This window comes from Dromiciops gliroides, chromosome 2 (assembly GCF_019393635.1).
Source record: "Dromiciops gliroides isolate mDroGli1 chromosome 2, mDroGli1.pri, whole genome shotgun sequence".
Taxonomy (NCBI): Eukaryota; Metazoa; Chordata; class Mammalia; order Microbiotheria; family Microbiotheriidae; genus Dromiciops; species Dromiciops gliroides.
The window spans coordinates 128,630,413-128,645,631 of record NC_057862.1 but is presented as its reverse complement, the minus strand read 5'-3'; the positions used below and the strand labels follow the sequence as shown (position 1 = coordinate 128,645,631).

The window sequence follows — 15,219 nt, the reverse complement described above, 5'->3', positions numbered from 1 at the left end:
CGGGAGTTAAGTGTCTGAGGTTTTTAGTGGATTCCTATTGGCCCACAGTGACATCTTTCTAACCTAGCATTACTGATTGCCATGGTTACCACAGAGGTCTAGAGGAGTAGTATTTATCTGTGTCCGTATCCTTTTTAACTTTAGGAAATGAGTTTCTTTTTTTAACCTCATTCTAGTAAAGATACTTTTATTGCATTTTATGCCATGAGTGTCTCATTGCATTGGAAATCTGTGAGTGAATCACCTAGACTAGCCTGAATTAGGGCTGGCCAAGAATGTAGTGTTAACATAAACTCTTATAGTCATATTGTATCAACAATTTAACTTATTCATAAAGTAAGGTTTCTATGAAAACAGTAAGTCCATTCTTGTAATCCTTGGGTAAACTTGGATTCCCCTCCCTCACACCCATCTTTACCTAATCTGATAACACTGACTGCCCTGGGAATTAAGAGACCTGTATTCTACTCTCAGCACAGCTTTGTGACTGTAGACAAAGTCACAATGCAGAAATTAGATTAATTTACTTATTTATAATTCATAGTTGACATTTTTATATTGGACATTTTATGTTTTTACATCATCTTCATTTCCAAATTTATCTTCTATTCCCCTTTTCAGAGAACCATCCTTTGTAACAAAAAAGGAAAAAAAAAGAAGTTAAGTAAAACTCACCTACACGTCAACCAAGTCTGATGATAAAGACAAATGCAGTGTCCTCCGCCTCTGCAAAAGGGGGGATTTTTTTGTCTTTTCTTTGAGGCCAAACTTGGTCATGATAATTACACAGTGTTCCAGTTCTGTTGTTTCCCTTTACGTCGTTACTGTCATTGAGCATGTTATTTCTTAGTTATGCATTATTTTGGTCTGCATCAGACTTGCCCGTAGCTCTCAGAATTCTTCATAGTTACTGTATTTCACAGCACAAAAATACTGCATCATATTCACCTGCCAGTTTGTTTAACCATTCTGAGTCTATTGGAGTCAACTTGTATCAGTTATTTGCTCCTGCACAAAGTACCATGCGTGTTTTAGTGTGTTTAGGACCTTTATTTCCAATAAACATTTAGTATTTACCTTGTATTAGCCCCCCCTGCTAGTAGTGTAGGAAGACAAAGACAAAGATAATTTAATGGACTCTATCTGTAGGAAATAGGGAGGGCTCCTTTTAGAAGGTGACACCTGATTTAAGCCTTGAAGCAACTGAAGGATTATAAGAGGCAGTATACTCATAGCAGAATGCAGGTTTTGTTTCTTGGGAGGTAAAAGTTGGTGAAATGCTCATTCCTGGGCGGCTAGGTGGTGCAGTAGATAAAGCACCAGCCTCTGGATTCAGGAGGACCTGAGTTCAAATGTGGACTCAGACACTTGACACTTACTAGCTGTGTGACCCTGGGGCAAGTCACTTTAACCCTCATTGGCCTGGCCAAAAAAAAAAAAGAAAAGAAAAGAATAAAAAGAAGAAGAGAATGCTCATTCTTTCCTTTCCCCCTCTTTTTTTTTTGTTGCGGGGCAATGAGGGTGTAAGTGACTTGCCCATGGTCACACAGCTAGTAAGTGTCAAGTGTTTGAGGCCGGATTTGAACTCAGGTACTCCTGAATCCTGGGCCGGTGCTTTATCCACTGCTTACACCTAGCTGCCCTCTCCTTTCCCCCTCTTTGTATATCGAACCTGCTTGTTGGGCATGGCATAGAAGGGATTCTTTTCCTGCATGGGTTGACTAGAGGATTTACAAGGTCCCTTTGAGCTCTCAGGTTCTGTGATTTTGAATCTATTACTTAAAGATAATGAATTTGAAGTGGGAGGCAGGATACCCACGTTCTAGCCATTATTTTTTTATTAACTGGGTGACATTAGACAAATTACTTTATTCTCTGGCACTTCGTTGCTTAATTTGTTTGCGTGCTGTCTCTCCCTTGTAAGCTCCTTGAAGGCAGTGTCTATCTTTTATCTCTTTTGTATCGCTGGTGCTTAACCTAGGCAGGTAGTTGGTGCTAAATAAATGCTTATTGATGGATCTATAAAAAGTGGGTTAAGTAGATAATTTCTTTCTTTCTTTCTTTTTTTTTTTTTTAGTGAGGCAATTGGGGTTAAGTGACTTGCCCAGGGTCACACAGCTAGTAAGTGTTAAGTGGTCTGAGGCCGGATTTGAACTCAGGTCCTCCTGACTCCAGGGCCGGTGCTCTATCCACTGTGCCACCTAGCTGCCCCAAGTTAGATAATTTCTAAGGTTCCTTCAAGTTCTCAATCCAAATCTAGAGAAAGACAAACTTCCAGTTGAAGAGCTTGGGAATGTTGAGGCAAGACCACTCATTCCACTTTGTGTTTTATTTTCTTCCATTTGGATTGGTTTCAGATTTCACCAGCTTAAGCACAGGCTTAAGATCCTAGATGAAAAGCTGGAAGGAATCTCAGAAGTCATCCCTCATTTCACAGATGAGGAAAGCGATGCCCTGAGTGGGTCCCACGACCAAAGTCACACAAGTAGTACTTGAATTCAGTTCTTGTGACTCCTACATTGAGTGCTCTTCCTCCTGCATCACTGTGATTGTTGAAAACTGAAGAAACGTGGTGATAACAGTGTGTCACCCCTACCATCTGTTTTTATTTTTCCTATTTCCAAGCTTTTGGGCATTTCTGAAGGAGGTTGGGAAACCTTTGAGACTGCTGCTTCTGTCTATTTATATTATTTAACCTCAGCTATGCCTTCACCTCTACACACCAATCTTTTTTTTTTTTTTTTTTGACTTAAAGATTTATTTTCTACTGGGAGCAGGGGGAGGATCAATAGAACTGTTATCCAATTTGCTCTCCATTGTACACACACCACACACACACACACACATCCACACACTTGCACACCCACACACAATCGTGGGCACACAAAAACCCTCAAAGTTGCACTGATACTTTGGATTTTGACCAAAAGAGTAGATTCTGGGAGAAGTACAAAATGCAAAATCAACTGACAGAAAAATGCTGAACAAGCAGCATAATTAATATATAAAATATTTATATTACTGAACTATTAACAGGGTACGTTCTCTGCCCCTATACAGCTGTGGAGCTGCCCACTCCTTTCTCCAACCTAGACCATGCTGGCCACCAAGAATCATTTGACTATAGTTTGCTTTGTTCTTTGATGCTTTGTCAAAATTTTCTATGAGAGCTGGTACTTTATCATCCTCTTCTTCGATGTCTTCAGGCTTGGGCGCTTTGCTATCCAACACTTGCCTTGGGAATTGCTAGGCTAACTTCCTAAGACTCCTTAAGCTGGCAGGCTCCAACCTGGCTTAAGATTCCAGGAAGCATTTCTGTGATTGGTTTTGCTTCTGCATGGCCAGTAATGGCTAAGGTGTTGGGCGGAGAGAGATGCCTAGACTTCGGGGTTGTTGAAACGAATAACCATCCTGTCATCTTTAATCATGTTGACCTCTTCAGTACCAGCAATATTATTCACAGCCATTTTTTGAGAGAACTCTGGAGTTTCTTGTTGTCTGCTGTGGCTATTCTGTGCCCCACCTTCATCTTTCTGCATGCTGTGCCCTTGCCTCCTATCTGGACTTGAGCCTGGAATTTGGCTAATTTCTCTTGATTCATGCTGTTGGTAAATATGGAGCCAAGGTATGGGCTTCCTCCGATAGCAACACATGGTGGGTAGCAAGATGGTGATCATGGTAGAGGCATCTACACACCAATCTTAATAATTTCTGCTTGACTCATTATTACATTCTTCAATAAGGCTGCTAAACCTTGTATTATCCAACTCCATACCCACCTTATCTTTTCATTTGCAGCTAGGTGGTATAGTGGATGGAGTATTGGCCCCAGAGTCAAGAGGACCTGAGTTCAAATATGGACTTAGACACTTGACACTAGCTGTGTGACCCTGGGCCCCTCCAACATCTGGGGCCATTTACAGGTGTCCTGATGTATATCTTTCCACTGGACTCAGATGGGCTCTGGAGGAGAGAGTGAGGCTGGCGACTTCGTACAGCTCTCCCTCACTTACATTTAATTCACTGCAAGTCATGACAATCACCTCCCCATGGCATTGTCCTCTTTGAAAATGAAGGACAAAACAACAGCAACAGTCCTTTCATCCTCTTAGCATGTGACTTCACTTTTACTTTACTGAGATGATAGCTCTGTTTCATGAACTCGACTCATATCATATCACATGTCCACAAATGTGTTGTAATCTCCCATCCTTAGAAACAAAAACGGGGCAGCTAGGTTGCATAGTGGATAAGGTACCAGCCCTGGATTCAGGAGAACCTGAGTTCAAATCTGGCCTCAGACACTTGACACTTACTAGCCATGTGACCCTGGTAAGTCACTTAGCTCTCATTGCCCCATAAACCAAAAACAAACAAAAAACCCCTCCAAAACCTTTCTTTGACTGTCATACCCCAAGCTCTATTAGTAACATATCTCTTCTCATTTTGATTCTTTACTCTGTACCTGCTGCCTCTACTTTTTCACCCTCTATTCACTTCCAGAAGGCCTTTGGAATCTGACTTCTAATTGCTTCCATTTTGCTGGAATGATTTTTTAAAAGTCACCAGTGACCTCTCACTTGGTAAATCTAATGACCTTTTCTCAATCCTCATACTTTTTCCTCAATCCTTATTTTTTTCTCTTACATTCTGTGCTGTTGCCCAACCTCCAATGCTTTTTCCTCCGTTGGCTTCTGTAATACTTTTCTCCATGGTTCTTCCATTTGTCTGACCACTCCTTGGTCTTTTGCTTTTCTACTAAATGTGGGGCCTCTCTTAGGTTCTGTCCTTCTCTTCTTTCTCTCTCCATTTTCACCCATGGTGACCTTCTCTATGCTCTCGGTTCACTTGGTTATTACTTCTTCACAGATCTATATATCTTAGCTTAAAGTGTTTATATCCATGTAGATCAATCAATCTGAACTATGCATGTGCCTTTCCTCCAAACTGCAGTTCCCTATTTCCACTTGGATGGCCTACTAGCACCTCTAAGTTACTTTGTCCACAACTGGACTCATTATCTCTGTCCTCCTAATCCCATCCTTTCCTTCCTTGCAACTTCACTTTTTCAGCTGATGAGACACAGTTTTCTTAATCACCTAAGCCTGAAAACCTTGTAAGCATCTTTGATTGGTTCCTGTCCCTTGAACCTCATATCAAATCAAATTCAGATAATTTTAGCTCTATAACATCTCTCACATACTTCCTCTTTTGTCTATTCACGGAGTTCCAACCCTGTTCAGGGCCTTATTGCTTCTTTTCCATGCTGTTATAACAACCTTGTAACTAATGGCTTTGTCTTTTTCCAATCTTTGCTTTCTCCAATCCATCCTTCATGTTGTTGTTGTTGGGCTGTCTTTAGCTGTGTTCTACTCTTTTTGTCCCCATTTGGGATTTTCTTGGCAAGTATACTGGAGTGGTTTGCCATTTTCTTTTCTAGCTCATTTTACATATGAGGAAACAGAGGCAACAGGATTAAGTGACTTGCCCCGGGTCACACAAAAAGTAAGTATCTCAAGCCAGATTTGAACTCAGGAAGATGTCTTCCTAATTCCAGGGCGAAGCACTCTAATCCATTGTGCCACCTCCCTGCCCATCCTTTATGAGCTGCCAAAATAATCTTCATATAACAATGTCACTTCCAAGCACAAAAACTGTCAGTGGTTCCTTGTTGCCTACTGTATAAAAAACAAAGTGCTTATTTTGGCATTTAAGGCTCATTCACAATCTAACTCCAACCTTTCTTTTCATCCTTATTGTTCTCATTCTTTTTGTTGATGCTATATATCTAGCCAAACTGCATTACCAGCTGTTCCCTCAACTTGACATCTCTGTATTTACATAGACTATTCCTTATGCCTGGAATGCACTTCTTCCTCTGATGCCTTCTATTTCTAGACTCAGTTTAGTAGATGTTTTCTCTCTAATCTCTCTCTTTCATCCCTCCTCACCCAAGATAAAAACATTCTCTTCCTTCTAAAATTTTCCCAAAGCCTTTTGTTTGCATCTCTTCTTTGTTCTATCATGCCCTACCATTTTTATGTATGTTTTTATCTATAGCTATATATTCCTTTTTATTTATATATTTAATTCTATTGCTATTCATTGATAACATTATATTTGTTTATACTTATAAATTTATTTACTTACATATTTATATATTCTATATACATATATACACATACACAAGTTAACATATACACATGATATATATGAGTGACCTGTGTTTACATATGTATGTGTGTACACTTAACAAAAGTTGAACTCTGAGGACAGGGAATGATCTTTTTAAGTCTGTACAACCATCACTTAGCACATAGTAGGTACTTTAACTGAATTGAACACTGAAGAGAGTTTGTGTAAGGTGGAGAGGCTGTGTATGTACGTGCATATTATGTGTAGGAGAGAGTGTGAGAGGAGGAAGAGTATGTATGAGATGGGGAAAGAGTGTGTGGAGAGGGAGTAGAGAAGTCCAGACCAAGCACAAGCTTTTGGAGAGGCTCAGAACAGCTTGAGCACCAGGAGTCATCACTGTGGAAACCTCCACAAGAAACAATTTCAGATTTGGTAAGCAGTAAATTTGAATACCCACAGGAGGATTTTCTAATGCATCAATAGTTAAGCATTACATTTATACAACTATTTTTTCTTTTTTCTTTTTTATTAATATCTTTTGTTTTTTATATCATCTTTATTTCCAAATATATCCCCCCTATTCTCCTCCCCATTAAGACATTCTTTGTTACAAAGATAAAAAAAGAGGAACAAGCAGTTTGGCAAAACCAACCATTGCATTAATTGAGTCTGACAGCATGTGGAATATTCCATCCCCGTGGTTGTAGTCCCCCTCTACCCCACCCAGCCTTTGCAAAGAAGGGAGGGAGGTACATTTTTCTCCACTGTTGGGGCCAAGCTTGATGATGATAATTACATTGCATTCAGTTTCCACTTGACGCTTTTTCCATTTTCATTGTTAGAGCAATTTGCACAACTAATTCTGATTGTTACCAGTTCTTTTCAGATTCACTAGGCCTGAGTTCTGTTGCCTGCATTCATATGAATGTGCATGTTTATATATGGCTTAACATACTACATTCAAGTCAACTGTAAGATTTCTTGACTTGGTATTTGGGAGAAGAATCCTATCCTTCTAATCAGTCATTCAACAAATATTTATTTACTATGCCAATCACTGGAGTAGGTTCTGGGGATACAGATACAAAAAAAATGAAATAATTCCTACTTACAAGGAAGATAGCAGTCATACATAAAAATATATATGGCATAAATATAAAGTTAATAAACACAAATATAGGCACAATAGTTAAATACGAGGTGGTTTGGGAGAGAGGGCACTCAAAGTTGGGAGATCATATAATTTATGGGCTTCAATTTAAAGGAAGAAAGGAACTCTGAGATGGAGGTAAGGAGGGAGTGCATTTCAGGAATGGGGGGGGGGGGAACCACTGAAGAGGCACAGGAATGGGAGATGGAGTGTTTTGAATGAGAAAAGAGAGAACAACAGTTTGCTTGTATAGTAGAGTTCAGAAAGGGGAGTAAGTGTCCACTGATGTTGGAAAGTTAGGTTGGGGCCAGGATGTGTAGGGATTTCAAATCTAAACAGAAGATTTAGATTTTTATCCTAGAGGCTTTAGGAAGTCACTGGAGTTGACTGAGTAGAGAAGTCACATGGTCGGATCTGTATTTAAGGAAAATTACTTTGGCTGTGTGTGTAACTTGGATTGGAGTGATACAAGCCTTGAAGCAAGGAGATCAGCTAGGAGGCTGTTGCAATAATCTAGGCCACAGGTGATGAGTACCTGAACTCCAGTTGTAGGTAGCTGTGTGAGCTGAGAGAAGGGGTAGGATGCAAGAGATGTGGTGAAGGTAGAAATGGCATGATTTGGCAACTGATTGGCTATGTGGGATGAAGAAGCGTGAGGACTTGAGGATACAGCTGAGATTATGAACCTTAGATCCTGCAAGGATGGTGGTGCCTTCCACAGGAATTGGGATGTTTAGAAGAGGGAAAGGTTTAGGGGGAAAGATGAGTTCACTTTAGACTTATTGAGTTTGACACCTAGTTTGAAATGTCAAATGAATAATTGGTAGTGCCAGATTTATGTTCAGGGGAGAGATAGGTGATTAAAATAGGTGATGTTTAAAAATGTTCAGTATGATTAATGTCACCTACCTGTGAACTTCTCTGCCTTTTGCCTTTGTATTGGGGTTGGGAGGGGGAAACAGTTGCTGACTGAAGCATCTTCCAGTGAAGCTTCATGAAACTAAACTCTGTTGAGGAGAACAGCTGTTGGTGGGATCCATGGGGTTCTCATTTCCATTGTCTTTTTTGTTTTTTTCCTTCCGCAATTTGTAACTGCTAGCATCATCATCTCATGACAGGGATAACCTGGAAATAAACAAGCACCAAAGAATGAATACCAGAAGAGAAAAGCATTTAGATTTACTTCCTTCTTTGTGCTCCCTGAAAAGAATACGTGAATGGAATTAATGAAGATATTACTGGAAGGTTCTAATTGTCATTCTTTTCTTGTTTTTCTTACTAGGTAAAACCCACTTTTTGGGAGTTGGGGCACACCATGGAAAATCAGTCAACCATTTGAAAGCCCTGCTGGACCCTAAAGTGTGAAAGGGAGGGTGGAAGTCATCATCTCTGAAGCATTGATACCAAAACAAATATTTCCTCTGACTCCAGGACCTTATTTATAAACTGTTCAGCAGCAGGCGGGCCTGTGTTGAACTTCTATGTCAAAATATCAGAATTAAGCTCTTCATTGCCAAACCACTACTTTGGGTTAACCTGTGTTACTCCTTTGAATGTCTCTTTCAAATGCCACCAAGCTTCAGTTCTCTCCTCTTGAAGAGGTTCTTTGATAAGGGGGAAGGGTAGAAACTCTTTTTTACTTTTCTCCTTTTAAAGCAGATTTCTGCAAGATGAGAATATTAAAAAAAATATACCCAGACCCCAAACAGTAAAAAGCCAGAAGAAAATTCAACTCTGTGATTTAGAATTAGATACTTTTCTTCTCTCTGGCTCTTGAGTCTGGAGATCTGAGGTTATACTAACCTCTTGGCTGCTTTAAATTCTAGCCACTTGCCTTAATCATTTGGTAAGTGTGTTTAATGGAAAAGCAGATTTCAACAGTGGTGGCTAGTGGGTCTTTGCTAAACCAGCCTTGCTAGGATGTGTGTTTGTATGTGACCGACTTAATTGATGAAGAAAATTGTGATCACTTGCTACTGATTTCAACAATTGCACTAGCCCCTACTGAATCATGCTATTCCTCATGCTCCAGTGGAAGCTAATTGGTGTATGAAATGAAGTAGTTTTCGTTAGGCTTATTATTATTATTTTTATTATTTTTCTAAAGAGTGTGAGTTCAACAGAATTAGGCTTGGCTGGTTTGAAAAGAATCATGGATTTCAGGAAAAAAATTATATGTTTTATGATTTTTCCTCCTCTGCTGGGAAAATAAAACACCAGGCAGCTTTTGGTTTGTGTAAAAATTTGTGCCATTTTTCTTCCCCTGATTTTGCCACAGCTGTGAAATGTGTGTGTGTGTGTGTGTGTGTGTGTGTGTGTATCTTTCAGTTGCCTAAATTTAACTGAGTGACAGTTTGGACTGCTGAGGAACAGAGGTTGGTCAGTGACTTGTATCAGAAAGTAAATTTGGAACTGGAGAGAGAACACTTTTTTCATCAAACGGGAAATATCCCTGCCACGTTGGGCTGATGAATCTCATTTATTGTAAAGTATACATTTATGTAGAAGTGAGAGATGTATTTTTGGTTTCCTCTTATACTTCAGGAATAATGAGTTTAGGCAATAAGTATTTCTCTTTTGAAATGACATTTGCATCATTTACAAGGATTTCTGGATTCATAGCTTTAGAAGTATGTGCATCTGTTGATTGCCAGTCACCCAGAAGTGACTGAATTTGCCTTTGTTTGAACATTGCACTAAAGTCTGTTAGTGGCACCTTTTGGGACCCCAGGGAATTCAGGTCTGATGAAACAGTTTTCCCTCCTCCTCTTCCTCCTCTTCCTTCTCCTCCTTCTCCTTTGTCCTTGTCCTTCTCCTCCTTCTCTTGTCCTTCTTCTCTTTTCTCCTCCTCCTCCCTTTCCTTCCCCCCTCTTTCTTTGCTCGTTCTTGTTTTTTTCTGGTCCTTCTGCACCCATTTCTCTTTGTGCACTTTGCAGTCGATTGGAGGAAGTCTATATTATTAAAATATTTCTCTTACAGCTCCCTGGGAAGGTTTTTTAGCAGTTCTGAGGCTCCCGGCATACTCGCACTCTTGGGAGATCCATAGACCTTTTTATACTATCTCAGTTTGCTGGTACCACAAATAACTCGTGCAGACACGATGCTTTGAATATAGCAGGCCACAAAGACTCCCTGTAAGAATACCTCTTTGTGCTGCCGTAGCATTTTGAATCAAACTAGAAAAGGCTTTGTGGCTATTGATACCAACATACAGTGCCTCCTGGACCATGGCCCTATATATTGGCTTCATGTGTTGACCTTTTTTCTTATTTTTTCCCTTTTTTTTTTTTTTTTGCCATCTGCCAAAGAGGGTGGGAATAGGAACAGAGAAGGATGTGGTTACTCCAATCTCTTGAAAATGTACTCTCAGCCAGAGTGGTGACTATAAATGACACCTTCCTATTTACCATCTGCTCCTTCTTTACCTTGAACTGGAACTGTGCTGATACATTGCCTTTTAAAATATTCACTTTCCTCCCTGCCCCCATTCCATTTCCAAGATAGGTCAAACCCCCTGGATTTTCTTTCCTTTATGAGCTGGTTGTCAGACTTATGTTCCTGGAATCATTAGTGATCTCTGAAGCAGGTCACCATGGATGACCCTTAAAATTCTTAGTGGAATCTCTGGATAAAACAAATTATTTTTGATAGTGATGCTTTTTGAAACAGAACATGTGCCTCTTTCTCTTAGGGATCTTACTGATACCCTTTAAGGCTTATTTATTTCAAAGCTTTATTAGCATCAAGTTCATTGGATGGTTCCACAAACCTGAATTAGAAAAAAAAAATGTTAAAAAAAAATAGTGTTGGGGGGAAAAGTTTGCTTTACTTTTATTTTCACATGGGTCTGGTGGACAAATTTTTAGAAACTTCCTCTCCTTATGTATAATGATGAAAACTCATTTTCATAATGGGACAGTTTCTTGGGAAGACCTTGGGATTTCTCTAAAGGTTATGCACCAATCTCAACTCTGACCTGAATTAAACTTTCTGATATTGCTATTGCTCATTATTTCATACGTACGTATGTATGTATGTATGATGAGGATGAGCTTAAGAGAAGGAGTTTGTAACTCGCCATTTTAAATAATCAGAAATAAGGAGATGTCTAATTCTTTTTCTAGGGACTCCTTTTTTTAAAAAATGGCATTCTGACCAATAGTGAAAATTTAAAAGCATCCTCTTTTCTCAGTTTGGGGTTTTGAAACCTAAATACCTCAGGCCTGGTGTTTGGTTCTGGACTTAAGAGATTCTGCTTAACCGGTACCCACTAGACCAGGGGCATTTTCTTCTTTGAGAAATTTGTCTTACATTGGTCTATATGTACATTCATGGAGCAATGAGAGGAGGAAAAAAAGCTTGTTCTGCAGTCTACCTTCTTATTGATCGACTGAGCCACAGATAGAAAATGACTTTTTCTGATTCCCCTACTTGCATTTTCACTTGGATAATGAATTGTGAATTGGGAAGTGTCCTTCAGCATACATCTTTCCAATAAAGGAAGATAACATTTAAAAAAATTCCTCACTATACTATGTAAAGCCCAAGGTTGAAGGCAGAAAAGATAATGACTTCAACACTTATCACCTCTTCCTTCAAAGTGGATGGCATATTGAAAAAGTGATGTTAGGATTGATTATTTTATAACTTATTGTTAGGAGGAGGGTGTGTGAGGAGGAAGGCATTGGAAGAATGTTTAAAAGTGACAGGCTTCATGTTAACCCTAAAGGATTCTGTGAAAAAGCTTGAGTTTTATTTGTTAACACTTCTTTGATAAAATGCCTACTTTCTAGACAAAACTTTTCACCAGACAAAGATCAAACTGGTTAGTTGCAGGAAGGATGGCTCCTGGCAGCATTAACAGTCTTACATTTGCCTAAAAAAGGATACCGTGCTGCATTGTCACCCAAAGACTAGAATCTTTCTGTTGGATTAAGTATGGGCAGAAGGGAAGAAATGGGCTCTAGGCTTTGTACAACAGAACCAAGAAACTTAAGCTGTCTCTAAAGTGCTTTCGCCAGAGGATTAAAAAAAGAGAGGCTGTCTTTTTAGGTCAATAGTTGATAATTGATGACAATTTGGAGGACTCTTTCCTGGTACAATTTAACTGCTTGAATCAGTCGAATCTATGCTTTTGGGGGGAAAAAAACCCCAAAAAGTTGAGACCTGGGGAAAATGCCTGAGTCATGGTATCACCAGTTGGTTACCGCAAATGAAGGCTCTCACTTTATTGCAGCAACTCCATCAGAGACTTGGATCCAGTTACCGCTTCATACTGTGGCTATATGTTTCTACTTCATGCTGTGTTGATGAAAGAACAATTAGTTTTTATTGAACAGACAATAGAGAGTTTATGAACATTTGATACGAAGTCAGTAATATATACTTTATTGAATTTTTTTGTAATAAAGGCTCTAAGTTGCATTATCTTTTGGAAATGATTGAAAATGAATGGTCTTAGTTCTTTTGAATGATTTGTCATTACCACTACAATGATGTAAGGTATTTTGTTTGTATTTTGTATTGCAGAGTACCAATATGGATATACTTTTAAAAGTGACTCAATATTTGCTGCTATTTTGTGTACATTGTCTTTCGGCCTGCTTCCACATGAGGTTTATGGAAAAGGATTTTTTGGAAAAAACAACAACACCCTCTCCTTGATTTTTCTGAGATAGAAAGCAAAACATTATAGGTGGCATATGCCATGATGTGGCTTTCCTGCTAGACCTAGGTCACTTTTAAACTCCATTTAAAAACCTTACTAGTTGATTTAATGAGACTGAAGGGAAGATTGCCTTTTTTTTTTTTTTTTAAGGCTACCCGCTTTAAAATGAGATTTCTAGTGTTCCTTGTAATTTTGCTGCGATGTCCTACTGTTAATAGAGAAGAATCATATGAAGGCCCTTTTTTTTCTTTTTTCTTTCTTTTTTTTTTTTGCGGGCCAATGAGGGGTTAAGTGACTTGCCCAAGGTCACATAGCTAGTAAGTATCAAGTGTCTGAAGCTGTATTTGAACTCAGATCCTCCTGAATCCAGGGCTGGTGCTTTATCCACTGCACTACCTAGATGCCCCCTGAAGGCCCATTCCTAAGAACCTTCATATTCCTGAAGGAAAACTTTAGGTCATTTTAGTTTAGGGTTTTTTTATTTTTTGGGTTGTTGGCAAGTAGGAGATAGGGGAGGATGGCCTACAACCCTCAGAATGGCTGTCAGAACTGAGGCATGCTTTGGTCTTCAGGTTTGAAAGACTAATCATTTTCTTGTCTGTTTGCTTTATATGTTTCCTAAAGGTTTTTTTTTTAAGGACTGATAACTAATAAGTAGCTCACTCTGGGGTGCCACTCTGTCATAATCCATAACATTATGACTAGATCATTTTTCAAAATTAGGGGTTTGTGGGGGTTTTATTTCTCTCCTTTTTGATTTGTAGGTGTCAAAATTTGTTTTGCTACCACCTTTGCTCTAAGACTAGCATTGTTTCTTTTGTAATAATCCTGTTTTGTATAAGATATCAAGAATATTGTTCATATAACTTGTTTTGACAAAAGTCTCTGTTTTGTGGTGTTTCTTTCCTTACCTTGCACCAAAGATTCCCAAAAGGATTTGGTAAAGCTTCAAAGTACTTTTCTCTTCTCACTAAAGTAGGAAACCCAATCTATGAGACAAGGCTTAAAAAACTCCTGGAATAAAAATGGAAGAGGAATGGAGATAAATAAGTACATCATGAAATAACTACTGGAATGGAATAAGCATTTTCATTCAAGAAGTGCACTTAGGGATGCTTCAGGCATCTTATTACGAGTAACTACAGGAGACCTTCTGTAGTCCCAAATTCGTCATCCACCATTCATTGTGCCAGCCCAGTGTTCTCCCTAACAATTAGTTTGCTGAGCTTGGCTCCTTTAAAAACGAGAGAGAGAGAGACAGACAGACAGACAGACAGACAGACAGACAGACAGACAGAGACAGAGAGACTGAGTGTGTGAGTGTGTGTGTGTGTGTTGTGGTCCAGGGGAGGGTTGGCAGACTCACTGAATACTATAAACTATGGTACTTCAATAAATTAACCTCTGGGTGGACTAGATTTTGTGGGAGATAGTGACTGCCTCAAGTAGGTATAAACACCCCAAAACCCTTAGCTCAGAAACACCTCATCCATTCTACCAATAGAAATTCTTTTCACTTAATTAACCTTTTGGGAATACAGATACTTCCCGAGTGGGGCTACGTCCTGTGATTATTAAATTCTTAGTATCAGCAGCTTTAATCAGGGAAGATTTTTAAAATGAATTGGAGTTTTGATTTGGGAGAGGGAGTTGAGGAAAGAGGAAGAAATATTTGTTAGGAAAAGTGAGATTCTTGTTTCCTTTTCTCCAAGTACCCTGACTCAGTACCCACCACCATGATAACAGCTCACATTCATGTTTTTTTAAAAATGTATGCTCTCTATGATTTTCATAACCCTGTGAAGTCTGTGCTCTTTCATACATTTTACAGATGAAGTAACTGAGGCTCAAAGGTTAAGTGACTTAGTCAAGGCCACGAGGTTTGGAACCCGGATTTTGACTCCAAGTTCAGAGCTGGCTCTGTCTTTATTGCGGGCAATCCTGGATCCCAGAAATTCCTCTATTTGAGTTAGATCTCAGTTACAAAATAGAGGGAGTCCTTTTCTAGTCATAGGCATTAGGGAAATTTTAACCATGATACTTTGTTCATGCCATAAAAATACATTGAATTGCCCTTGGGGAAATGGTGCTAGATGTGATCTCAGGAAATATAGCTGACAGCTGACCCCAAGCTTTATTGCCTCTGAACTGTGACACTGGTTCCTTCCAATGTTTGCCTGAGCTAAGCTTAAGCTGGAGATTTCTCAGATGCTTAGCTCATGTGGTTTCCATATTACCTTGGCATGAACTTTTGATTTCCTCTTCC

General features: G+C 39.2%; 1 protein-coding gene and 1 pseudogene across 2 annotated transcripts in view; one reads left to right on the top strand and one right to left on the bottom strand.

The window, feature by feature from the left end:
* FAM174B (family with sequence similarity 174 member B) overlaps positions 1-13,789 on the top strand; it is a 38,921-nt gene extending 25,132 nt beyond the window's left edge. For both annotated transcript variants that reach the window (XM_043980166.1, XM_043980165.1), the window contains exon 3: positions 8,568-13,789. In XM_043980166.1, the coding sequence (XP_043836101.1) occupies positions 8,568-8,571 (4 nt within the window). In that variant the 3' untranslated portion in view covers positions 8,572-13,789. The remainder of the gene's footprint in view (positions 1-8,567) is intronic.
* Positions 3,019-3,601, bottom strand: LOC122741504 (annotated as a pseudogene).
* Positions 13,790-15,219: the final 1,430 nt, after the last annotated feature.